The sequence below is a fragment of the Tachysurus vachellii genome, chromosome 1, assembly GCF_030014155.1.
Source record: "Tachysurus vachellii isolate PV-2020 chromosome 1, HZAU_Pvac_v1, whole genome shotgun sequence".
Taxonomy (NCBI): Eukaryota; Metazoa; Chordata; class Actinopteri; order Siluriformes; family Bagridae; genus Tachysurus; species Tachysurus vachellii.
This window is the reverse complement of record NC_083460.1, coordinates 11318614-11345203: the sequence shown is the minus strand read 5'-3', so window position 1 is coordinate 11345203 and position 26590 is coordinate 11318614. Positions and strand designations below refer to the sequence as shown.

Genomic DNA, 26590 nt, shown 5'->3' with positions numbered 1-26590 from the left:
ACAACTTTTGCAAATGTATTCAAGTCAAAGTTCATGCATTAAATCCATGAATGATTCAAACTTAGTGAATCGGATAACTTCCAAGGCCACCCAATGTACAAATTTCAATAGTGCAGTTATAGTTTAGTATCTGTTTGAACTGTGCAGGTATGTGATCTAGAGCACAAGTTGATGATTTAGATGAAGAAATTGCTGGGTAGTCTCTCAAAGGTGATAAAACATTCGAATCACTGATCTGATAAAGTTATACTGTATACGGCATTAGTTAACAAACAATCCTAATTTGAATTTATAGTCTAAAGATTTTTCTAATAATTCAGTTTTGTTATTAAAATAATTCCCAAAGTCATCACTAAATGACTGGTGTACATGCTTCTGTGGTGATCTTATGATTACTTATTTTTGCTACAGTAATAGGGAACGTTATAACTTTAAAAATGTATAGGTTGTTGATCTAGGTGTGCTAATAGGTTTGTTAAAGTGTGTAGTAGCTGATGCATTTGATGTGGTATGACACTTTTTACATCAGATGATGGTAATGATTTGAGATTCAGTCTGTTGAGATTCAGTCAGTTGCGACTATGTGATCTATATTTCATTTAAATGTTAGTATTAGATCAAAATTGTAACGACCATTATGAGTGCAGTGTTTCCCACAGATCTAAACTATACTTTTGCTGGTAGCAGCAAACGATGTGTGAATTTTAATACAATATTTTGATATATTACACATTCTCACGTCCACATTATCACACAACCATTCTCTCCACCTATCCACATATGAAATGTAAGAAAGTAATATTACAAAAGGCCAGTATTTACCTGAAACACAGATGAAAAGCAGGGACTTGGCTTTAAAATAACAGAAAGATAAGGCAGAAATTAGATGGAAAATACATTTAATGATGAAAGAGAAAACTTACCCTTACCCTCTTCATAAGTTGAAAAATCTTATACCCGATGCAAGTGATGCCTGCTTTTTATATTGTATTGAGGGTTTGAGGAGATGTGGATAATCATTAATGAATAAGAACCACAATATTTGCCATGATTTACAACCCATAACAGTGGAGGAAAAATTCTAATTTTATTTGTCACATACATACAGCGTACAACATGCAGTGAAATGTTTTTTATGTCCGTCCGGCAAACACAGAGAGAATGAGGAGAAGCTTCTTCCCGCAGGCCATTCGAAGTTTGAACCAAGAAACACCCAGGATCTAGTACTGGGCCTCTCCCTCCATCTGCACAACCCTTTCTTTTTTTGCTCTATGACACTTTAACTCTGGACTGTCACTTTAACTCTGGACTTGCGTGAGTGGGGTGCAGGAGTGATGATACTAAGTATCAAAAACCCCCCAAATGAATGATACTGTATCCAAAGCTAGATGTAAAAAACTTCAGGACAGAACAGATACTGTACAGTGCACCTGATTCACTGATATCCAAAAATGCACTTGTCTCTTAACATTCAATAAACCTCAACCACCAGAGAGGTTTACACCATTTAAAAATAAGATTCAAAGCACCCAGTTCAAGACAAGAGACCTCAAAAACCAAACAGCCAAAGTACATTTAAATATCAGAACACATCAAACTCTTCTTGTAGTCATAGTCATCTCCTTAATGCAGAAGCAAAACAACTACATTCACTTTGCTTCTGCATTAAGGAGATGGATTAAGGAGATGACTATGATTACATGAGTGCAGTTACCCACAGAAGTGCAACACTTTTTAGCTTTTTTATAATGCTTCAGCATTCTATCTGTAGGACCTGTTCTCCTTAAAAAGTCATTTAATGTTTACTGTCCAATGACCAGTAGGTGGATCACTCATATAGAAAGGTGGATGTATTTTATTGAAAGTCAACAGTGAATACAAATCTGCAAGCTCTCACTCTGTCTGACCATTCATAAAGCCTTTAATTTGTGCCCTATTTACATATCTCCTGATGCCTCTGTATCCCTGTATGACCTGGCTGATCGGTTTCTACCACCATACCATCTAATGGCTTAACAATTCTATGGGACGTTTGTTTTATTTATAATAATAATGTGGGTTTCCCAATCACTTATACTTATGTACCTTGTATATCTTATTTATCTCTGTACTCTTTACAGAGATATAATTTAAATATCCTTTTCTGCTTTATACCAGGCCATATTGCATGAAAATGAACATGCAGACATTGCTGCTAAGGAAGCCCTCAAACGGAGAATTACAGATTGCCAAATCCCAGCATCAGATCTAAAACCAATAATAAACTTGTACATTTCAAAATATTTGGCAAATTGAATGAGAACAGTGCATTCATAATCTAATACAAAATCAATCCTATTATAAACAGTGTTGTGCTAGTTACTAAGAAAAAGTAACTAGTTACAGTTACTAGTTACTTCATAAAAAAAGTAACTCAATTACTTTGTTGATTACTTACACCAAAAAGTAACGCGTTACTGTTAATAGTAACTTTTTAGTTGCTTTTTAAAGAACGTTCTTTAATGTTCCCATTAATGGACAGGACCTTCGAAACAGAAAGACACAGCTTACATTTGACTAAAAGGTTTTTGTCTTTATGCTCAACTAAAGTGAAATAATGAGCATATTTCCACTTTGAGAAACTCGTCTTGCTCTCACCTTGACTTGCCATTACTGCCGCACGTACTTGAATAAACGGAAACACGCCCACAGTGCGGCATCTTCGTGTTTACAGTGGTTGGCATCCACCAATCCTACAATGCGTCGCTGCTGTAAACAGGTTAGGCTGTAGGCTACACTTCAGCCAAAATGAATTAATTTAAAAAAGTAACGGACAAACGCACCATATGGTAACAGTAAGTGAGTTAATTTATTTAAAAAGTAATGCGTTAGAATACTAGTTACTGTCAAATGTAAATGCATTACAGTAATGCATTACTGCCCAACACTGGTTATAAACGAAAAACACATTCAGACCTTCATACTGTAAGAATGTCCTGTTTTTACCTACCTTGAGCTTGACTGTGAACACTCCCTGAAAACAAATGCAGAGAGAATGAGGAGAAGCTTTTTCCCGCAGGCCATTCGGATCTTAAACCAGGAGACACCCAGGATCTAGCACTGGATCACTCTCTCCATCCTCACTGTTCTATGCACACCCCTTTTTTTGCACTGACACTTTAACTCTGGACTGTCACTGTCACTTTAACTCTGGACTGTCACTGTCACTTTAATTCTGGACTGTCACTGTCACTTTAACTGTGGACTTTGCACAGTGCCACTTTATACACTCTATACACTATTTACACACCATACTGCACCTGGACATTTTAAGGACACTTTAACTCTGGACTTGCACAGCACTGTGCCACTTTATACACTATTTACACACCATACTGCACCTGGACACTTTAAGGACAATCTTTAAAAACCATACACACTTATGTATATGTATATTTATGCATATCGTTGCTGTCGGGCAGAATCCTCGTATCTCCAAAACCGTTATTTTTCAGGAAATTAAAAAAACGCCGTACCTTATCTGCAGTGCACAGGGTTTAGTCCGCGTTGCAGTGGATTGTCTTGCGCTAAATTCCTGTCCTCAGACGAGCACCAGAACTAGCGGGGGTCAACATTTTTTTTTCTTTGAGCCCAGTGTTTTGAAGACATTTACCTCAGAAGACGTGTTGATTCGTTGCGACTCTTCTTGAGGAGAAATATGCCGCGAATCTCTCCCGCGGAGTGAGGAAGAGGTGGACAGTTGAAGTGTCCAATGGAGTTATGAGATTTGCGCTCCAGCTATTTTCAAGACTTTAGATTGGTTAATAATTGTAAAAATAACAGACCCACGTGGGGACTGGCCAATAGCATCCATATGTGAAAAAATATGAAATTGACAAAATTTGGACATACGAGGTTTCCGCCCGACAGCGACAATATGTATATACAATATTTCTCCTATATTTTCATATTTTATATAATTTTTTATATAGTTTTCTTATATAGTTTATACTTTTGGTTTATTTTTTTTATCCTCAATTGCATTCCCTTTATTTTTATACCGGACAGTTGCATAAAGCATTTCACTGCATGTCATACCCTGTATGTATGTGTATGTGACAAATAAAATTTGATTTGATTTGCTGACCTGCACCTCCTTGTACCATGTTATGTGCGCTTGTTGCTCTGTGTTGTCTCTCTTTCCCTACCAAGGCAGGATAGTTCTGCTTTCTTTTATACTTTTACCTGTCCCTTTGTGTCTATTATTATGTAATACCAGAAAACCTCTCTCTCTTTGACAATGCATGTGCAATTGTCAGTAAACAATTGTTGTGATAGCAGAACAAACTTTTATGTAAGGGTACAGTGGCATGCAAAAGTTTGCATTTTTGCAAATCTAGTGAGAAACACTGTAGTAGGTTATATTGCGTTCAGATTAACCCCTGCTGAATCTACAATGAACATAACTGCTGCTCTCAGAAGGTTTTTAGGGTTTTGAAAATAAATATTAGAACAATTAAGGATTTGTCTCTAAAGAAACCACCAGGTTTGTGATGAAATCTGCAGCATCTGAGCATATTACTGCATCAGATATCACCTTTACTATTTTACACACCTCTACACTCTTGGTAACATCTGACTAATGAAGGCATACTTCAATATATTCTTATGTAAAATACTCTTAATTATACTAATAAGAAAACGGCCACATCAGTCTCTTGATATACAGCTGACAAAAGCATTTTGTCATCAAAAAAACACCAAAGAAAATGATAGCACTTTTTTAATGAAAACAGAAAAACAGTATAGTCTGAAACTGACACAAAGTTACTGTCAAGAAATGATTAAAAAACCCACACACAGAACTATATCTCACTATCTGTTTTTTTTTTCCAGAACCATTTTATGTATACTATGAAGACTGTTGTGTGTGAAATTGCCATTAGATGCCATGTGATGTACTCAAATCAGCCCATCTGGTATCAACAACTATTCAATGGTTAAAGTTACAGAGATCACATTTCCCCCCATTCTGATGTTTGATGTGAACATTTACTGAAGAAGTCTTCCAAAGGTCTTTGGGCATGCAAAAAAAAAAATTCTATCAGTGTGTATATTCAAATTAATCAAATTAGTTCTCTCTCTTTCTTCTTTAGATGAGTTTGCAGGTCTGGAGAGAATGCTTCCAAAACTTTGACCCCTGGTCTTGACGAAAGGGATGGCTGATCGCATTGACCTTGCAGTTGCCCCTGGTCAGCGGTACATTGAGGTGGAGTACGACTATGAGTACAAGTCCAAAGACCGTATGATCACCATCAAGCAAGGTGAATGTTTCCTGCTTGTAAAAAAGGCCAATGAAGACTGGTGGCAGGTTCGTAAAGAGGAGAACAGTAAACCTTTTTATGTACCTGCCCAGTATGTCCGGGAAGTGCGGCGAGCCCTCATGCCACCCACCAAACCTCTTCCAAACACTGGAGGTGGGTTTGGAACAAGAGGTGGATCTGAGAAAAAAGGTCAAACTGTGCTGGATATCAAACAGACTGATGAAAGTTTGAACAAGCAATGTCCTGCTCAGTCCACCTATGCTGGATATTCGGTGGCATTGCAGGCACCCACAGAGGACAAAGCCAGTCCAAAAAGCCCCAGGAGGCAAGTGCAACTCCGGGAACCACTGGATTTGGATAGAGAGACTGATAGGGGAGAGAGGATAGAAGAGGCAACAACAGGTTTTGGAGAGAGGGAAAGAAAGGGAGAAGGAGGAGGGAATAGGAAGAGGGAAGAAGAGTGGACAGGGGATAAAGAGAGGAAAAGAGATCTTGGTGGGGCCAGAGTTATCGAGAGGAAGAGAGAAGTAGACATAGAAGAGGATAAATTAAGGGAACAAAAAAGGGAAGAAAAGTTTGATAGAGATGGAGAGAAAGTAGGGGATGGACAGCGAGCTAGGAGGAAAGAGAGAGCAGACAATAGAGAAAAGGGGAGAAAGGGAGAAGCAGTGCAACATAAGACTGCTGGACCTGAAGGATCTCCCAGAGAGGCAGCAGAGAAAAATCGGAGCGATTTGGACTCTGGGGATGAGCTCAGCAGCAGTTCGGCTGAGCAGCTTCAGGTAGGGGTGCATTTTTAAACAACAGACTGGGACTAATTGATTTCTAATTTCATTGCAAATGTCCCTCAGTGTTATGCTGCACTCACATTACGCTTGCTGAACAATGTTTTGATGGAAAAGTGCTTCGATCACTGATTTCACAATAAATTATGAAATGTTAGAGCAGAGGTGTGCATGGGATAGTTTTTGTTAATTCCCACCCTAAAGGAATTCTGTCCAATCCATCCTGCTTATACAGGCACTGTTGATCAAATTTACCTGTCACTGAATAGATTTTGACCAATTCTGCTTGCTCAGAAAGTTGGTTTTGTTTTTCCATTTACAATGTTTTGTAGTAATCTTTGTTGATTTCATTTCCTACAATACAAAGAAATATGGTATTTAAACCACAGAAACACTAATACAAGTAAAGCAGCCAAAAGCCCAAATGGGGTAAAGGTGCCGGCATAAGAAAGTCCATTATACATGAATTCAGAAGTACAAAGTAACATCATTATGGTGCAGAAAATTTTATAGTAATGATGATTGACATGATGTATTAACTTAAACCCAAAACTCCATCTACCCAGTGTAATTTCTGGCTATTATCATTGTCAATGTTTAACCAGAGAACATTGATAAGAGGCACCATATGTTGTCAATCGAGAAAGAGTATAATTCTAGCCGGCAAATTATTTTATCTAAAGTTGTTCTGCTAGTTGGCTAATGGCATGGTGTCTGTATTTTGGACTTTTATCTATTTTTGATCATGTTGTTGGATGATTTTTGTTCACTAAGGCTGACTAATTTGCTACTACTGACTCTATAAAATCTTATTCTAAAAACATTTAACCAAAAACTCATTTTGGTTAGCATCTAAATCTAAAAACTGTGGCCTGCTGGTCAAAAAATAATCCATGTTAATTGGTACAATTTAGGTTTTAGATAACAGTTTTTGACATGCCATTTAAACAGCCCTAAAAAGTATATGGTTTAACCTGTAGGTACCTGTAAACTCTACTTCATGACAGAGAGCCATTTATTTAAATGAAACCATAGACATGAATCTATAATGATGTGAAGATTTTTTGAAATGTACCTGATATAAACTGGCAGTCTCAACTTTTGCCATTGCAAATGGAGAATGTATAAAATAATAATATAAACACAACTGCACAAATGTTTTATGAGAACAGTTTCGTTTTATGTTATTTTATCTGTCTGAATTACAGCATTTTTAATTGGACAGTTGATTTCTGGCAAGGTGTGTTATTCCCCTATTATTTTACTTTTTTTTTATTTGACTTAGAAAATGGTCTAAGGTTAATTTGAATTTGGGCCCTACCATTGTACCATGTAAACATTTTCCTATGCGTGGAAATTTTGGAATAGTTTCAAGACTCTGCAAGTTGTTTTTCAGTAATATTTTTGAGGTGGGAATTGAATTTTTTCTGAAATTAATTTAATTAGTTTAATTTAATTATTAATTTTCTGAATCTTTTATTCTTGTCCACACACACACCAAGCATAGAACTTTCTGGCAAACTTTTAAATGATCAATTGGGTCTCATCTATCAAGCTGTATACCCGAGGGTTTATGTCTATATTTTTTAAATGAGCATGTACACAAGACATGTAGTATTCATTAAATTACTATAATCTCAGAAATACTTAATTTGGATATAGTGGCCCTCAACCAGTGTGACTTATACAGTAGATGTGCTTTGTAGTCTTCTCTAAAAAGCAGATCCTCATGCTAGTTCAGCTGCCCAGGGATTACGAATACTGTTGAGGTAAAACCCTCTATTTCATTAATATATTTTGTTTCAATTTAGCGTAATTATTTAAAGTAATGTTCAGCCAAGCTCTTGATTTATTAAGCCTGTTTATAATCAAATCAATTGGAACAGACTTTCCTTACATGATCCATCCGGATGTGAACTGGTCTTAAATATGAAAGGAAGAGTTTGTTTAACATTGTGTAAATCTGTACCATGTCTTTAAGTCTTTCATCAAGTACTTCTCACAGTGCCTATAACAATATGGAATTTGACTGGGAGCCAGTCCTGCATAGACAAGATAGGTGTGATTTGGTCATATCTTCTAGTTCTAGCTGCTGCATTCTGGACTAACTGGAGCTTGTTTATCCACCTACTGGAACATTCAGACAGTAAGGCATTAAAATAATCCATATTATAGGTAGCAAAGCATAAACTAGAATTTCTTCATTGTGTAGTGACATTGTATATTTATTAACATGTAGTATAGTAGTAGTAGGATGGGGGGTGGGAGGTTGTGTCTGTGGAAGTGGGGGGAGGAACGCAAAAGCATCTCACTGCAGTGCTCTTCCGGGGGAGTTGTTGTTCCAACAGCGGCCTTGGCTGAGGCCAGTGCTGGTTGAGGGGAGCCGAAAGCAGATAAGATTGGGATTGTTTGGTCTTGGGGCGAGTAGACACATTCCAATTTACACAATTACTCTCTTATTCCATTCTGGTCTCCATCCATTTGCCTTTGCTAAGCCGTGAGCTTCTCCGTGATGTTATCCATATTGCGGTTAATAGTCGCAGTCTCAATGCTGACCGCTCTGCCCACTGCTTCAATTATGACAGGCAGCCTTGTGAGGTTTTGGGCAGCTGTTACTGTTTTCTGAATTTCTCGATAAACCAGGGCAATGCTCAATCCAATCAGCAGAAAACCTGTTATCATGGTTCCGAATAGGTAGATATCTTCAATGTCCTAAACGGAAAGAGCTGCCAGACACACGACCCGCCACCTCTTCCACACGTCCATCGTATAGCCAGCTGCGAACGTTCCGGCAGGGCAGTCAGGTTCCCCCGAACCCAAGCTTTTCTTCGAGAAGATGGTGTCAATTGCGTTGAGAGACCAGTCGATCAAACCCATGATATTTAGATTTTTTAGTTTGGAGAGCAGTGTGGAGAAATAGACTAGACGAGAGGAGCAAAGCAGGGAAGGTAAGGGGGAGGAGAGGGAGAGAAAATGCGACCGCCTTTGTTGAGAGCCAAAGATAGAGTATAGATGTAGTTTCAGTAGCCATGGGACTGTGGACTCTTGAGTTTTGTCGTTAAATTTATAAAAAATTTTAAATTATTTTAAGTTGACTTCAGCACCTTTTCTGTAGACACGGATACATTCCTGATCGTAACACAATTCTCATGTGGGTTAAAACATTTGGAACACAGGGTCTGACAAAGAGGAACCCATCCGCCTTACTCCTGTGTATTGGCTTTTTGAAAAAAAAGTTTGAGCGAGAGGTAAGATAGATAAATGTTTCCTGTCTTCCTTATGAGATTAGATATGAAATAGAATAGAAGCCTTTATTTTGTCACATATACTTTACAGCACAATGAAATTCTTTCTTTGCATATCACAACTTGGAGGTGATGCAGCACTTTTTGAGTAGTGAGGTTTAAGGGTCTTGCTGAAGGTGTGGCAGCTTGACCCTGCTTAAACCCCGATCCTCCAAGCAACAATCTAGAGCTTAAACCACTTAAGTCACCACTTTGCGTAGTAAATAGATCACATCTCAAATTTATTTATTTTTGTAGATTTTTTTTAGTTTTATTTTTGTACATTGAAACAAATTACAGACAATGAACTGAACATTCCTTGACAACCACAAGTGACTCGAGTAAATAACCAGAAATAAGATGAGTAGAAAGAAAACATGGGAAAAACACAGACGAAATAGATAATTACCACCTATGGCCTACCAGTGTAATTAAATGAATAAATATTTAAAAAAAAAAAAGAAAACGGGGAATAAGTAATAGTTATTTACTGATCAGATGATTTTCAATGCATCAATATACCTAGTAATAGGTGTCCACCTTTGCATGAAAAAGTCCAGGTTCATTTGGAGTCATATATTCCATTTTATAAATGGATTCAAGTTTTTTAATCCAGTCTGCCATTTTTGGAGGATGTGGCTACACTTATCTGGTGTTCCAACCAACCCACACTATCCAACATTTCTCGGCTCCTGGGCTATTAACAAATTTTAATATCAAAAAACAGTTTTTTTAAATTATTTCCTTTCTTTTATGATTTATAATATAGTTTCCTCTTTGTATGTGTTGAAAGAAAGTTTAATTGATGGAAACACATTTTCTTATCAGAATCAGAGAATGAGAGCATAGTTGATCAATTATTTAAAAATAGTACACATTGGAAAGACCCCTCTCATTCCATCTTTTAAAAGAAGTATCCCACCCAGAGGGTAGAAACTCAGCGTTATCTGTTAAGTCATTAAACTGTGTAAATTTCAGTAAAAAACTGGTTGCTCAAGCTTGAATAGAAGACTTCTGTAATAGAAGAAGGAAAAAATGTTTGAAGAAAACCATTGTCTGTGACAGTTCTGTATGTGGAATTGTAAGAGAGGTCAAAGAAAAATTGATTTGTTTGAGCTACCAGGAAGGATATAGTAACGCAAATTATCTTGTCAAGTCAAGAAGCTTTTATTGTCATTTCAACCATATACAGTATAGCTGTTGCAGTACAAAGTGAAATGAGACGTTTCTCCAGGACCATGGTGATACACAAAACGAAGACAAGGCTAAGGACTTAGTAAGTAGTTCTAGCCACATAAAGTGCAACTGTGCAACCTGGTGCAAACAGTGCAGGACAAAAGACAATGCAAACAAAAAATTACAAGACGACAACACAAAGACATTACACAAGAGGCAATAGAGAGAAACAGAGCCGACCAGTGTAAATACTGTATGTTCAGACAATATTACGTGTGCAGAAATATTGGAATGAACACAGTGTTATAGCAGCAGTTACCTGAGATATAGATAAGGATTGCGCAAAACAGCAATCAATCAACTGAAATGTCAGACAGAATGTGCAAATAGTAAAAAAAAAAAAAGTGTGCTGTAAACAGATTGACGGATATATATTGGAAGTGTGTGTATTTAATGTATGTGCGTGCAGTCCATACAGTTGATGTGCTCAGTACCATTTAGTTATTAACGAGTCTGATGGCTTGTGGACAGAAACTGTTACACAGTCTGGTCGTGAGGGCCCAAATGTTTTGGTACCTTTTTCCAGATGGCAGTAGGGTGAAGAGTGTGTGTGTGGGGGTGTGTATCAAAATTTCAATGATATTCAAGTGATTGTACTGGCCAGGGCAGATATTGAAGCTCATACGGGTGCTCCTAAAACCACGACTGAACTGCTTTAGCTGTGTATATGGGCACATTATCATCTTTAACAAATGGCATCATTTGAACCATAGGATGAACCTGATCACTTAGAATTTCTAAATAACTTCTGGCAGTACAGTGATATGGCCATGTAGCCTAATGATGGTGCCAGAGACCAAGATATCACCCCACCACCCAAATCTTCACAGATCTACCAACATGTCTTCCATTTGGAACCACACAATCCAAGTTGTACGCTTCCTTGTGGGTTCCTCCTGGCATTCAACCTAGACAATATATAGCAACCAAAAATAAATAAACGATAATCACATTTATTTTTTCACACTAGCCAAAACTAATTTTAACCCTTACAACAATGGGTGTTGTGTAGGTGACACTTCACATATAGATAAACTGATAAAATGTGTAAGTGGTGAATCCTCACATTCTCCAACAGCTGCTTTAGGAGTAGGCTTTAGGGGTTGGCTGTTTTAACATGCCACTTAACATTCTCTTCCTCATTCCAACACCCACATGCACATGAACACGCTGGCAAACTAAACTTTACTTAATTTGTTCTGCTCACCTACAACAGGGGACAGCAATAATGTTCATAGCTTTTCTAATTTTAGTCTAAAATATCTGATGAAATTCCATCATCTTTCAGAGTTATTAATGAAAGCCGCTAACAAATGACCACAGAATTGCTTTTTATGGATGTTGACAGGAAAGTAGTCTCCAAGCTATAGAACTCTTCAGTCTGAGAACTGGGAACAGGGGTGAATTTCACATTTGACACATTTGACGTGATATACGGTTGAGTATGGTGACCCATACTCAGAATTCGTTCTCTGCATTTAACACATCCAAAGTGCACACACACAGCAGTGAACACACACCCGGAGCAGTGGGCAGCAACTTATGCTGTGGCGCCCGGGGAGCAGTTGGGGGGGTTCGGTGCCTTGCCCAAGGGCACCTCAGTCGTGACCGGCCCGAGACTCGAACCCACAACCTTAGGGTTAGAGGGTCAAACTCTCTAACCATTAGGCCACGACAGAACACCCATCCGAAACCCTTCCTACTTACACAATTATTGAGTGTGTAATTATCAGCAAGGTCTTACTATTGAAATGCACAAGATTACTAAAACATCAAGTGTCACTACTTCTAGAACCTTAATTTGTTTAATTAGTTCTGGAGCACTCAGATGTGTGTCTGTCAGGCCTAAAAGAATTTATTTAGGCCCTGCTAAATAAAAACCTACATTTGAAGATGGGTACACTTTCTTATTCCCATGGCTGTATTTGAACACATATCTCTATATACAAGCATATTAAGCTAATATGTACTGAACACTGATAGACTTTTCCAAATGCAATTATGACCATTAGTCCTAAAGGGAAAATGGTACATGCTCTCTCACTTTCTTTTTGCAGTTACACTAGCTAATTACCATATCAGTGAAAAGCTATAAATATATAGGTTTTACAACTAAACCTTTTCATTTTTATCAAACTTTAATGTTAAACATTTTCTCTCTAAGTATTTGCAAGACTGAAATGTTAGGACCATTTCTAAACAGCATTCTAAGTCATTTAATTAGGGTCTTAATGCACAGAATCTGTGAAATACACTGTGACTCCACCTACTCTGAAATACAGGTGACTCCACCTACTAACCACACAAACAAACAAGTTAGATGAATTTGACAATATTGTTTGACAGAAAATGTTATTAGAAGAGTAGTTGTACAAGACCTACTTGTCAGATGTACTTATGGTCCCATAAATATGTACATAAATTGCTTATCATAATCTTTTGGGTTACCTACCCCCTACCATACCCACCTACCTACTTACCCTTCCTCCTTCCCTCCTTTTCTTTCTTTCTTTCTTTCTTTCTTTCTTTCTTTCTTTCTTTCTTTCTTTCTTTCTTTCTTTCTTTCTTTCTTTCTTTCTTTCTAACAGTAAGGTAATAAGTTGTACTGTCTCAATCAGCTCTGAATTTTTGTGATTTTAAAAACAAATGTTTGAGTTTGGATGAGTCAATAAACATTTAACAGTTTGACTTTGCAAACAAGATGGACAAGGATGTTTTGTCACTGAGTCTTGTGATTTTGCTGTTAATCCTCCTTATGCAGACAAGTGCATGACCAATGCCACTCATGTTGCTTTACTGTATGTACTTCTGCATGTACATACAAATATATACTTTAAGTATAAAGATATCTTAAAGCAGATCAACAAATTCCACTCAAGGCCCAGTGCAAACAATACCATGAATCTCATGCTATTACAGTTTTTTCACAGATCAATTTCAGTAACTTTGTGTGAACAGGGTAAACACTATTTCCTGTAGAATGTGGAACATTATACTACAAAAAATGTGTTTTTTCCATTTAAAGTTGAAGGTGCACTTGACTCTCAGGGATTTGCCTTATTTACAGTTCCATACATTTCCAGATTTTTAAAAACAGGGTATATCTATGTTCATTTTTGAGTTTAAGGGTTCAATGTATTATCTGTGTCTCCTTGGAAGGGAAGGCCTGACTCACCTGTCTACACTAACCTGCAGGATTTAAAGATATCTCAGTCATCTCTGCCTCCACTGCCCTCATCCTCCCCAATTACTACACATGCAGAATGGGACACTTACAAGGATGCAAATGGTAGGCACTTCTACTGCAACCGCACCACACAGGAGCGTACATGGAAACCACCACGATTACGAGACAGCATTGGGAAGAGGGATGAGAAACATGTCACTGCTTCAACAGAGACTGAGGTACTGTTTGTATAAACACACTGCATCAACCACACTTTTCCTTTATGCTTATATATGTAAGTTTTATGCTTATATATGTAAATACTGATCAGTCAACACACAGATAAACAGCAAAGTACAGCATAATTTCCCCTGTAAAGACGGTGTATTTGAAAAAGAAATGTTTCAGCAGCTAATCAAATAGCTGGTATGAATCATAGAGGCTGATCTGATGAGCTTGATGAGTATGGACACACACTGTATGTTTGTTACTGTACTACTGAGCACATGCACACAGACACACAACGAGAACTGTAAGTGCTAATGTACAGAAGTGTGACTAGAACGTATGTGAAATATACATATGAATATAAATTTCAAAATATAAATTTGATTGCATCTGTTGCAAAAAATTATAGCAAGTTAAGATACCTAATAAAAAGGAAAGGGTGTCAATGCAGAATTCTTTCAGGTGTTTGATGTTCGTGGGTTTCTTGCATGCACAGTCAGTTTCAAATCACCCCACAGGATCTCAATAGGATTAAGATCTGGCCTTTGACTTGACCATTTCAGAATTCATTTTTTTTTTACTTTTCAGCCAGTCCTTGGTGGATTTAATGGTATGTTTTAGGTCATTGTCATGTTGCAAGGTCCAGTTCCCCTTCAGCTATAATTTTTTTGACAGATGGTTTCACATGTTCTTCAAACAGCTTCTGATACAATGCAGAATTCATAGTAGACTCTATGATGATGAGCTGACCAGGTCCTGCTGTAACAAAACATCCCCAAACTAGGACATGATAATTAAAGTTGTACAGTCTCTCTGATTGTAAATTCATGCACTTTGACATCAACTGAAGCAAGAGCTTGCTGTAGGTCTTGTGATGATATTTTAAAGTTTTTGGAGACTTGCATCATAAGCATCAACAATCTTCTTTCTGATGGCCTCAGAGAGCTCTTTGGATTTCACCATGGTGATACCTCTCAATTCAACAATGAAAAGCAAACCAAACTAAATGTCTGAGGTTAAAATAAGACAAGCCTCCTTCAAAATGCTCTATAACCTTGTTCTAATAATTTTAACTGGATGTGATGCGCCTGTAGATAATTTTATTCATTTTAAGTACAAATAAATGTGGGGGTGTCAGAACTTTTTCCACACAAGAAATTAGAATTACACACTCAAGGAATTTGTTAACGGCTGTTGATCACCCTTAATAGTACAGATATAAAATGATGACATTGTTTAATTTTTATGTATAGCATTGTCTGTAAAGTAAATGTATAAAGACCACAATATACAGAGCTTGAGAAAGGTTAGCAATGTATATAATGTATGATCATGCATAGTAGTGCATATACACGTAGTCAAGGTCATCTGTTTGAGGGTGATTGCTCGCCGGATAGAAACTGTTCCTATGCCTTTCAGTTTTGGTATACAATGCTCTATAGTGCCTGCCAGATGGGAGCAGTTGAAAAACATTGTGTCCAGGGTGTGAGGGTTCTTGTGGGAGTACAAGTTATGCAGAGTGTGCAGGAAAACACCAATGATTTATTTCTGCTGTTTTTACTGTTGGATGCATTCTGAACCAGCCCTGTTTTGTGGATGCTTCAAACCAGGTAGTGATGGATGGTTTTAATAACTGCACCAATAGCTTCTGTGGCAGACCGTACTTCCTCAATTGGTACAGAAAATACATTATCTGCTGGGCCTTTTTGTGAATGTAGTTTGTTTTGGACTCCCATTTCAGGTCTTGAGAAATGCTAGTTCCCAGACACGGTCTCTAGATATGACACTGGACTGTTGGATATTAAGTTGACGGGGGTCTTTTAAAGTCCACTGTCCACAGTTCTGAGCGTGTTCAGCTCCAGATCTGACTGATGCGCTCACTGCACCATACTACCTTATTTACATACTATCCTGGCCTGCTTATACAGGGCTCTGTCCCAGTCCTTCTCTGGGCTGGTGAAATTGTTTCAATCTGGCTGTGAACCATTGTTGTTTGTTGCTTGTTGTTGTTATATGTGCAGCATATTGGAATAAGAGGATTTAAAGCAATTATCAGAGTGTCCTGAAGCTGCCCAGGGTAATGATCAATATGTGTTTTTAAGAATTGAGAAGCAATGATCCATTGTGTTATTTTCTCTGGTGTAGTTAATATGCTGCCTATATTTTGGTAGCTAGGTAGGTAGCTTCCTGAATTTTGCTGTGAGTTAGTTTCGCTCTGATAAAGTCTCCATGGATGATGCCGAAAGATTCCACAAGTTTTCTTTTTAAACAGAAACTTGGTCTGCCTTGTTTTGCAGTGCATCACTCACATTAACCTAGGCTGGGATGATAACTCTGGCCAGGATGAATGAAGAAAATTCCAGTGGAAAATTAAAAGGTTGACACTTAATGAATAATATTTTCAAGAACAGGGGTCTGCAAGCTTCAACATCAAAAGAGCCATTTCTCTATCCCACCAAAGAAAGTTCATGTGGAGCAAACAAAACCTATTTGACCCCTAAAATAAAGATAACATGGCATATACAGTTTTATGTGCAGTTATGATGTATATAAAAGAACTATAGTGACGAAAGAAATCATTAAAATTCTTATCAAACTCTTTTAAAATATAATGAAACATATGGTAGCAGTCTGTTTAATTATCACTAAAGTTCATTTCGGTGTGCCGTCATCCTTGTTTTTTTTTCTCAGTCACGTACAGCAATCAATCTTCTGAATATAAGGCAACTACATCAGTTCAGGGTCCAGAATTTAGTTGTAAAATAATATTGAATTAAATATTACCCACGAAACCAGCAACAGTATTTGAGTTTGTAGACTTAATCCACTTCTTGAAACTATGTTTTCTGCTGGCAGAAGTTCTGAAATTGCTCCAGCCTTGTACTTTTCAGCAAATGATTTTGTTTCAGTAATATGCTCTTCCCCATCCCAATGCGGTAAGGCGATGTAGCTTATAGCAGGTTATGGCCACTGAACTGCTAGATGTTAAGGTGGTGCTCCAAAAACAATGTGGATTTTTGGAAGAGCTGTTCAGTGAAAATGAGGCATCTTTCCAAAATGGAACAAAGGCCACAAAATCTGGCTTAAAATCTTAAAAGTGTACCAAACAGTGCTGTTGTAGCCACATATATAATTGCTATCCCAGCTACCTGAGACATTGTTTTCTATATTTAAGACCAATATTCTTATACGGTTGGACAGAAGCAAAACATACGTGCCAGTGTTGCATGAACCTGTCAACAACTAAATTTGAGAGAGTTTGACCTTAGTTCAATGAGTACAATGGAGTGTTTTGCATTGGGTCCAGCAATGTTTGGCCCACACAGATGAAGAATGCACCCTGTATAAAATACTGTCCCATAATTGATCTGAAATGTCCTCTAATATATTATCTCCAGAATGAGAGACAATGTCAGTGAGCTTCTGTGTAAGGAACTTATTTTTTCATAAGAAAAATATAAGATCATCCCTTTCCTGGTAGACACTGGTTCAAGGAATAAATAGATGGGAGTGGTAGAAGACAGTGGGAAATTGAGGATGCACATCATAGATAAAACTGTGACCCTGCAAGTACTGGTAAAAAAATGTGGATCAGACATAGAAAAGTCTGTAATCCATACTTCAGCCTTATCTGTCTCCAGACTCACAGTGAAGTTTTTATAATTACAATTTTTGTATAGGGAGAAGATGAAATCTTCATAGGGGAGTGCAACAGGGCTTTTAATGAAATAGGAATACATGAAGATGACATAGGAATTACCGGTTATCCTTCATAGTCTTTCTAAACCTGGAGCAGAAGTAATTTTTCAAATTTTTACTTAGAGATCTTGAAATTTATTAGTTATGCAAACCTTAAAATATATTAAATCTAAACTATAAATGTTAAAGTATGTAAATTGTGCTTATAAACAGAAATCGATCTAAACCATTTTTAAATATTAAGACCTACAGGAACTGACAGAAAAATCTGAAATATAAAAATGATCATCTGCATACTGTACAGTGAGACCTTCAGTACCAAATCTTGTTATTCGTTTTATTAAGGGGTCAGCTTTTGAAGCAATGGAAATAGGCTTGATGGCAATAGCACAAAGAAAAGGACTTAAAATGCATCTGGATAAAGGTTGAAGCATTACGTGCCAGTGTCATGAGTCCTAACTGAGGCCTGGGGAGCAGAATACAGCAGTTTGACCCATGAAATAAAACTTTTACCAAAACCAAGTTTCTTGAAGGTATGGAAAAGATATCCACATTATATAGATTCCAGACACATTGGCAATAATTTTGATAAAAGCTTACAGTCAGCATTAAGTTAACTAATTAGTCAATATGAAGAGCAGTCCAGAGGATCTTTATTCCTATTTAGGATCTGGGAAATCAAGGCCTTATTAAGGGTTTGAGGGAGATTTGATGACATGAATAATTTGTTGTACATATGTGTTAGTACTAATGGGTTCACTTGCCCCCTCGCAAGAGGGAGCCATCACCCGAATATTGATCACTTACAGTTATCTAGATTACTGTGTCAGACATCGAAACCACACTAATGCTATGTTTGGTGCGAAGTATTGTCTTGTTTGCCATGTTGACTGTTGACCTGGTCTGTGTTGTTTTATGTAGCACCATGGTCTTGGATAAACGTTATTTCATTTCACTATGCACTGCATCAGCTATTTGTGATTGAAATGACAATTAAAGCGTTTTAAGCAGCTAGCCACTCCATCCTTAACACCTGGATGTGTGAGGGGTTGAGGGGTTATAGATCGACAGCATCCAAACATCCTAGATCACCAAAACTCTATGCACATAAACCCTGCAGATCTGCATGATTAAAGACATTTTCAGCATAGACTTAAACACAGACTACTGAGTCTATGTCCCAAACTCTAATTCAGAATCTGTTCCATAACTTTGGGGACCCTTGCTGTAGCCTTTAATATTCAATAGCATTATTTATATAGCCTGTACTATCGAATCAAAATAGGTATGGCGTATCACAAAACCCATTTACTCAGATATTTCAGTTAGTAGTAGAATTTAATAACAAATTTAAAATTTGGGAGTCGATGTAGTAACAGGGAGCATAGAACCATGCCCTGGAACCATGCCTTTTTTTTTCTGTCCTTTACTTTGTGACTAATAAAAGAGCACATTTTCGCCTACCATCTGCTTTCGCTTGTTTGGCATTGGCAAAGTCTTTCAGTTTGCAGTTGTTATAGGAGGCATTATATTAATACAAAATCAATACAACGTATACTGCAAAATGCATGAATTTAATAAACCCTGAGCTCTGACCCCAATTGCCTAACAAGCTAATATGTGAAGGAAAGAATTTCACTGTGGTGTAATGTATGCAACAAATAAAGGCATTTTTGCATTGTATAACAGTCACTTGCAAGCCAAGTTGTATGAATGCACATTGAATGTATGGAGTTCATGTGTCTGATGGTGAGTGCTTTAGTTAGATATGTATTTGTTCTGAGTCTGTTTTTTATTTTGTAGTTTTGGATGTTAAAATGAATTGTACATGGGCTTGTATCTATAGTGTGTTTGCATGTTAATTCTGATTAAGTTTAATTTGTCTCTCGACACAGGGGAGTGGAACTATGGCCAAAACGTGCAGTTTGGACCGAAGACAGCCAGCTCCCACAATGGCAAAATGGAGGAATAGTACATATATGTTAGAGACTAACAATAAGGTACATGCACCTGCACAGAATTATTTAATTCACATGGAACACAAAGTGAATGTGAAACTGACAACACAAAAAAAAAATACAGATTACACTCCACTTATAGCAGTAAACTAAGTAAGATCAAATGGAATACTAAAATGGCAACAGAAAGTAATTCAAATCATTGTAGTGTAGGTGTTCATTACTCAGTCATATTGTAGAATGCCACAATCTATAAAAATATTTTTACAAATTAGTACAGTCATATGCAAAAGTTTAGGAACCCCTGACAATTTCCATGATTTTCATTTATAAATATTTGGGTGTTTGGATCAGCAATTTCATTTTGATCAGTTAGGTTTGATGGTTGCCGAGCATGGACAGATGCTTCAAATCACCCCACAGATGTTCAATGATATTCAGGTCTGGGGACTGGGATGACCATTCCAGAACATTGTACTTGTTCCTCTGCATAAATGCCTGAGTAGATTTTGAGAAGTGTTTTGGGTCGTTGACTTGCTGAAATATCCAGCCCCTTCAATTTGTGACTGATTCCTCAACACTATTCTAAAGAATCTGCTGATATTGAGTGGAATCCATGCGACCGTCAACTTTAATCAGATTCCCAGTACCGGCACTGGCCACACCGCCCCACAGCATGATGGAACCTCCACCAAATTTTACTGTGGGTAGCGAGTGTTTTTCTTGGAATTCTGTGTTCTTTTGCCACCATGCATAACGCCCCTTGTTATGACCAAATAACTCAATCTTTGTTTCATCACTCCACAGCACCTTATTCCAAAATGAAGCTGGCTTGTCCAAATGTGCGTTTGCATACCTCAAGCGACTCTGAAAAGGCTTCTTTCGCATCACTCTATTGTACAGCTTCACCTTGTGCAAAGTGCGCTGAATTGTTGAATGATGCACAGTGACACCATCTGCAGCAAGTTGATGTTGTAGTTCTTTGGAGGTGGTCTTTGGGCTGTTTTTGACCATTCTCACCATCCTTCGCCTTTGCCTCTCCAATATTTTACGTGGCCTGCCACTTCTGGCCTTAACAAGAACTGTGCCTGTGGTCTTCCATTTCCTCACTATGTTCCTCACAGTGGAGACTGACAGCTTATATCTCTGCGATAACTTTTTGTAGCCTTCCCCTAAACCATAATGTTGAACAATCTTTGTTTTCGGGTCATTTGAGAGTTGTTTTGAGGCCTCCATGTTGCCACTCTTCAGAGGAGAGTCAAAGGGCCTTTTTACACCAGGTCACTTCATGAGTATAGCGCTGACGTATGTGGCTTGAACAACCACATTTATTTACACCTGTCTAGTTTCATCTGAAATGCGTCCCAGACCACCTCCTGAAGTGGTTTGAACCATCGGATTTATATCCGTCTTTATATTTTTTTATTTATTTTTTTTTTTTGCATGCAGGTACTTCTGTCCTCAGGTTCAGGTTAGAGAATCAGTTTAATACTTTACAGAGTTGATTTGTGCCTTCAGGACTCTTGTGTAAATCCTTCTGGCCCTGTAGCTTTGTTCTGATGGAGTCTTAACAGCTCTATTTTCACCTGTTTTAAGTGACTTCAGACCATGGTAAGCACATTGAACATTTTTCTTGTTTAGGAGTGCCTTTAGCTCATTGGTTAGGATCAGGGTATATCAAATGGTTTCTCTGTTGGAAACAATATTTGATCCCAGTAAGTGATGTAGTGTGTGTGACACATTTTGTCATACTGTCAATGTCCTCTTTTTGTGGGTTACAAAATATACCTCATTCTGTGATCTCCAAACAGCCCTATTCAGTCCAGGAGTGTTAGTTTAACTGATTAAGCAACCCTAATGAATAGATAAATATACAAGCAAACGCCTACATGGCTACCACAAACAAGCCAACACAAAGTCTACAAATGTGTAAATATCATAAGCATACATTACCTCTGGATATGATCACAAGTGTATTGCACCAATGACACTTTTACAGTCTGTGGCAGTTTGATCTTTCACTGCTGGGAATTTAACTCTGGAGCACTCCAAAAGGCCAAAGAAATATTGAAAATGTGTTGTTTACATTATGGGCAAAATACCATCTTTTTTAGAATTTCTGTCTAGAAAGCATTGTCCTGAAGATTTAGAAAAGAAAATGAACCCACAGTGATCCGTAATATTGGACCAGGTGACTGATAGGTATTTCTTGTTGCCCAAGTGTGTTCTATTAGATTGTTTGTTTACTGCATTTATTAAATAGGATAACCCAACTCAAAGGCAAAAGAGCTGTATATATATGGGGGAGATGCAAGCCAATTTAAAACATGTAGAAAATAGAAAATTTATTAGTCATTGCACAAGCATTTTGAAAAAGAAAGCAACCATTTGGTGAGCAACAAAACAGTACAGCAGTCGATTACCGAAACATTATGGGAGCTGTGAAGAAAACAGGACATAGGTGAGAATACCATAATCACCCTTTCAAAGGTTTCAGAGGCAGAATTATAGAGGCTTTTCCACAAGATGCAAGCTGTAAGAATCAGAAGGTCGGATTGGAATTTGCACAGAAATAGAGATGAGCCACAAAATTTCTGGAACAGAGTTTTTAATTGACTGATGAGACCAAGATTTGAAGATCTGACCAAGACAAAATTATGAAAACTGTGGAGAAAGCAAGAATCTGCTCATGATCCAAAACATATAATCATGACGTCTTCTGTGACATTAATCATTCATTTTCACTGATGATGTAACTCAGCAGAATTAATTCAATTGTCAACAGAAATATTCTGCCTGCTTTCCAGTACTTTTGGAGAGGAATGCATATATAGCCATGTCTATAACTATTTGAGTAGTGATTAGGACATTTTTTTTTTAGTTGTCTACTACAATATGTGAAAAATTAAATTTAATGAACCTTTGTGTTTACTTATATAAATTATTAATTAAAACAATTTTCATAAATAAAATAAGAATATCTTCAATTATGGATTTGCAGTGAATAATGTGTTTGGTCATTTTTTTTTTAGGAACCTTCAAAAGCAGGAACCCCAGATACAGAATTGTCTGACCTTTCCTCACTCAAGCGTCCTTATTTCGTTAGTATAATCTCACTTTATCTACTTTATTTTCCTCTTCACCTTGATTCATTCTAGCTTTTTTTCACTGTAGTTACTGAACTACTAAATAAACACTTTTATAAAAAATATACTGTAAACTTATATACAGGGGTTGGTAGTTGTGTAGGCCATGGGAGATGTTCAACTTCACTTTCATGTTAATCAAACCTCTCTGTCACCAGTATTGCTGTGTATATTGGTGCATTATCATCCTGATACATGGCACCACCTTCAGGGTACAATGTTCAAATTGTTGGGTGCACTTGGTCCTCCAGAATGGTTTGGTAGTCATTGGCAGTGATGTGCCCATCTAGCATAAGCAGCTGATCCACCCCTGTACTTTACATTTACATTTATGCCATTTGGCAGATGCCCTTACACAACGTGCAAAAATGCTTTGAAATCTTTATCAATGAATACATTCACACTGGTTTACTAGGTTACAGACCTAAAACTGTTCAGTGTTGTTTTTTTTTTATATACACACAAAACCAACTGCTTCGCTGTGGGCATGCAATGGTTGGGATGGTAAGCTTCTTTGGGGTTAGTGGTTAAGGTGTTGGACTACTGATCGGAAGGTCATGAGTTCAAATCCCAGGTCCACCAAGGTGCCACAGCTGGGCCCTTGAGCAAGGTCATTTACCCTCAATTGCTCAGATTGTTTAAATTGAAATAAAAATGTAAGTCATTCTGGATAAGGGTTTCTGATAAATGGTGTAAATGTCAATGTGGTCCATCCTTTGTGGTGGTATTGCTGACGTTACCCTGTATACTGTGGCTCTCAAAACAGGACTTTCTGTCCTTGTCACAGATGCATCACAGAGATGCGCACCAAAAATATGTCCTTTTTTAAAATGTGATATGTCTCATTATGTTGTGTGGATTGCAATATTTTGCCAATGTTCTAGGATTTCACTCTCCAAGAAAGAGTAGCATATGAGGTAAATTAGCAGAGCAATAGCACAACAGTACATAAAATATTATTTACACAACATAATGGGAGACGTATTACATTTCAAAAAAGGACAAATTGTTCTCTGTGGTGCATGTGTAACCAGGACAGGAAGACTTTGTGGTGTTTTTAGAGCCACCAGACATGAAACGTCCAACACATTGGCCAGTGTTCCATCTTTACTGTCCAGCTACTGTAATCCTGCGGAATAAGTTATTGTTTGTATGTGAAAACTATGTATGTGCAAATATGTCCAAGATTGTAAAAGTTGCAAGTTATAAATGATCTGCAGGCCATACTTTCAACACTCAAAGCTGATATTTATATTAATGCAATATATGTGATATACCCAGTGTTTATACATATTAAATGTTATTGATTTTTGTCATATTGAGACACCAGGCTTATTATCCAATAAGTAATTGGAAAACAATGCAAAAATGCTTAATAGCTGAATTATTATTATAATCTTTTTACAATTGTAAAAAAGTTATAGCATTGTAATGGGAAGGGGGTAAAATTGTAAAGTAGTACAATGAAGACAGAAGTCTTGAGCACCCAGATTCATTTTGTATAAATTGGTTTACATGTTGTTCACTGTTGTTGGTGCCATTCCCAATGCATACTCTATGCTCATATTGTTGTTTCTTTTTCCTCAGACCTTTGAAAAATCTGGAGCCCTGAATGTAACCAAGATCACTGAACATGGCAAGAAAGTTCGGTAAGCTAAAGACAGATGAGGGAAAATGCAAAGAAATTCACCTCTATCTTCAGAGTCTCTCAATCTTTGTTACTTGACAGTGCCTGTTAGTAATTTTTCTGCCCTAACACAAACATTTGAATTAATAAAAGATTCAAGGTTTTATAACTATAAAAAACAGTTAAATATGCAGTATATTCTATGATGAGAAATTCTAATATCAGAAACTGGAGTTACTGCAGGGATAGTCAAAATTGTCCAAGTAAAATTGATCTTCATTACACACTGCTTAACAATCTATGTCTCAATCATAGTAAGAACTGGACTTCATCTTGGGCAGTTTTGCAAGGGTCTCAATTTATATTTGCCAAAAGTCAGGCAATGGCCACCAGTTGGGTAAGTGACAACCTCACAATAGATAACATGAAGTGTGTGTGTGTGTGTGTTTGGAGATTCTTTATAAATCAACCTGTTGCATGCTCTCTCAGGAGTTGACAAAGATGAGTTACTCAGATGGCAGGATCTCTCAAAGATTATTCAGAAGCATAAGCATATGCACTTAACTTGGCATACAAGTGCTGCCAAATTGTACCAGTATGTGAAGGATTCTGATTGGCCAGGGACATGAGTGATTTTGTCTAATCTAACATTCAGCATGAGTTTGGGGAAAGACAGCCATTTATCATAAGAGGTATAGAACAGGATATACTGTTCCTGCATGATCGAGCATTCACTTTGACCGATATCTGGTTCACACTGGTTTTAGATAATAAAGAGGGTGATGTAAAAGAACCCATATACAGTTGTGCTCAAAGGTTTGCGTACCCTGAAAAAAATGGTTAAACATTGCCATTTACTTGGAAAATATGACTGATATTGCATAAGATTTTTCTCTCTTTTTTTTAAGGATAGTGGTCACATGAAGTCATTAATTATCGCATAGTTATTTAACTCCTTTTTAAAACATAATAACTGAAATCACCTAAACAACCCTGATCAAAAGTTTACATATCCTTGAATGTTTGGCCAAATTATAAACACACAGAGGGTTAAATGGCTATTAAAAGGGAAGTTTCCACACTTGTGATTCATTATTATTGTCAGTAGTGTGTGTATAAATAGTCAGTTTATAGTTTCTCAGCTCATGAGGTGATGCACTGACTTGGCTGGAAATGGACCTGTGTAATAAGGAAGTTGAACTTTATAAAGCAGGAAAACTACATAAAAAGATCTCTCAACACTTGAAAATGACAGTCAGTACTGTTCAAAGTCTGATAAAGAGGTGGAAAATAAGAGGCTCTATTTATACTAAACCAAGGTCAGGTAGACCAAAAAAGTTTTCACCCACTTCTGCTGGAAGAATTGTTCAGGATGCAAAGAAAAACCCACAAACAACTTCGAGATAAAGGGGGTTTTTACACCTGGTCACTTCATGCGTTTTCTGTGATCCGATAGCTATCCGATCGTAAAAAGACCAGGTGTAAATGCCCTCCGAAACGTTTTCGAGCCGGATATAAATCCAATGGTATAAACCAATTCAGGAGGTGGTCTGGGACGCATTTCAGATGAAACTGGACAGGTGTAAATGCATGTGGTTGTTCAAGCCACATACATCAGCGCTATACTCCTCACAAATGGAAGTACGTCACTCACAGTTGACTCGCGAGTCGTGCATCGCGCCAGAAAGAAACATGTTTTCCCATCAGCGCTGCTCCGATCTTTCACCCAGGTGTCTCGTTGGGTCTTAAAATGCACTGCTGCCACCAGTGAAAATGCATCAAACAGTAAATACTGTTTTTTGTAGCAACCACATACACCAAAGCGTGTTCCATTTCAATTACCCCGGAAATGAGGTAAAATATATTTGCATTTTGGGCAGGAGTAGAAATATCGGATTGATATCCGATTCGCCAAGACGCCTTTATGTGGCCTAATGTAAATGGAACAGTTTTATCGGATCAGAGAAAACACATGAAGTGACCAGGTGTAAAAAGGCCAGAATAGAGGCTGCTGAAAAAGTGGTTGTGGTGTTTCAAGGAGCACAATAAGGAGGTACTTGAACAAAAATAAACTGTATGGTCAGGTTACCAACAAAAAGACCCACCTTTAGTACACCAGACAGCACCTAGACAAGCCTCACAGCATCTGGAGCAGTCA

At 37.5% G+C, this 26590-nt stretch overlaps 1 protein-coding gene across 4 annotated transcripts in view; it reads left to right on the top strand.

Annotated features, from left to right (window-relative positions):
* arhgap12a (Rho GTPase activating protein 12a) overlaps window positions 1–26590 on the top strand; it is a 39975-nt gene that overhangs the window by 4000 nt on the left and 9385 nt on the right. Inside the window, exons 2-8 of one of the 4 annotated variants that reach the window (XM_060872229.1) lie at window positions 4876–5053; window positions 5136–6085; window positions 13768–14013; window positions 19597–19701; window positions 22692–22760; window positions 24393–24454; window positions 24748–24829. In XM_060872229.1, coding sequence (XP_060728212.1) covers window positions 5198–6085; window positions 13768–14013; window positions 19597–19701; window positions 22692–22760; window positions 24393–24454; window positions 24748–24829 — 1452 coding nt within the window. In that variant the 5' untranslated portion in view covers window positions 4876–5053; window positions 5136–5197. The remainder of the gene's footprint in view (window positions 1–4875; window positions 5054–5135; window positions 6086–13767; window positions 14014–19596; window positions 19702–22691; window positions 22761–24392; window positions 24455–24747; window positions 24830–26590) is intronic. The other 3 variants (XM_060872239.1, XM_060872218.1, XM_060872248.1) reach the window with 3 other exon arrangements.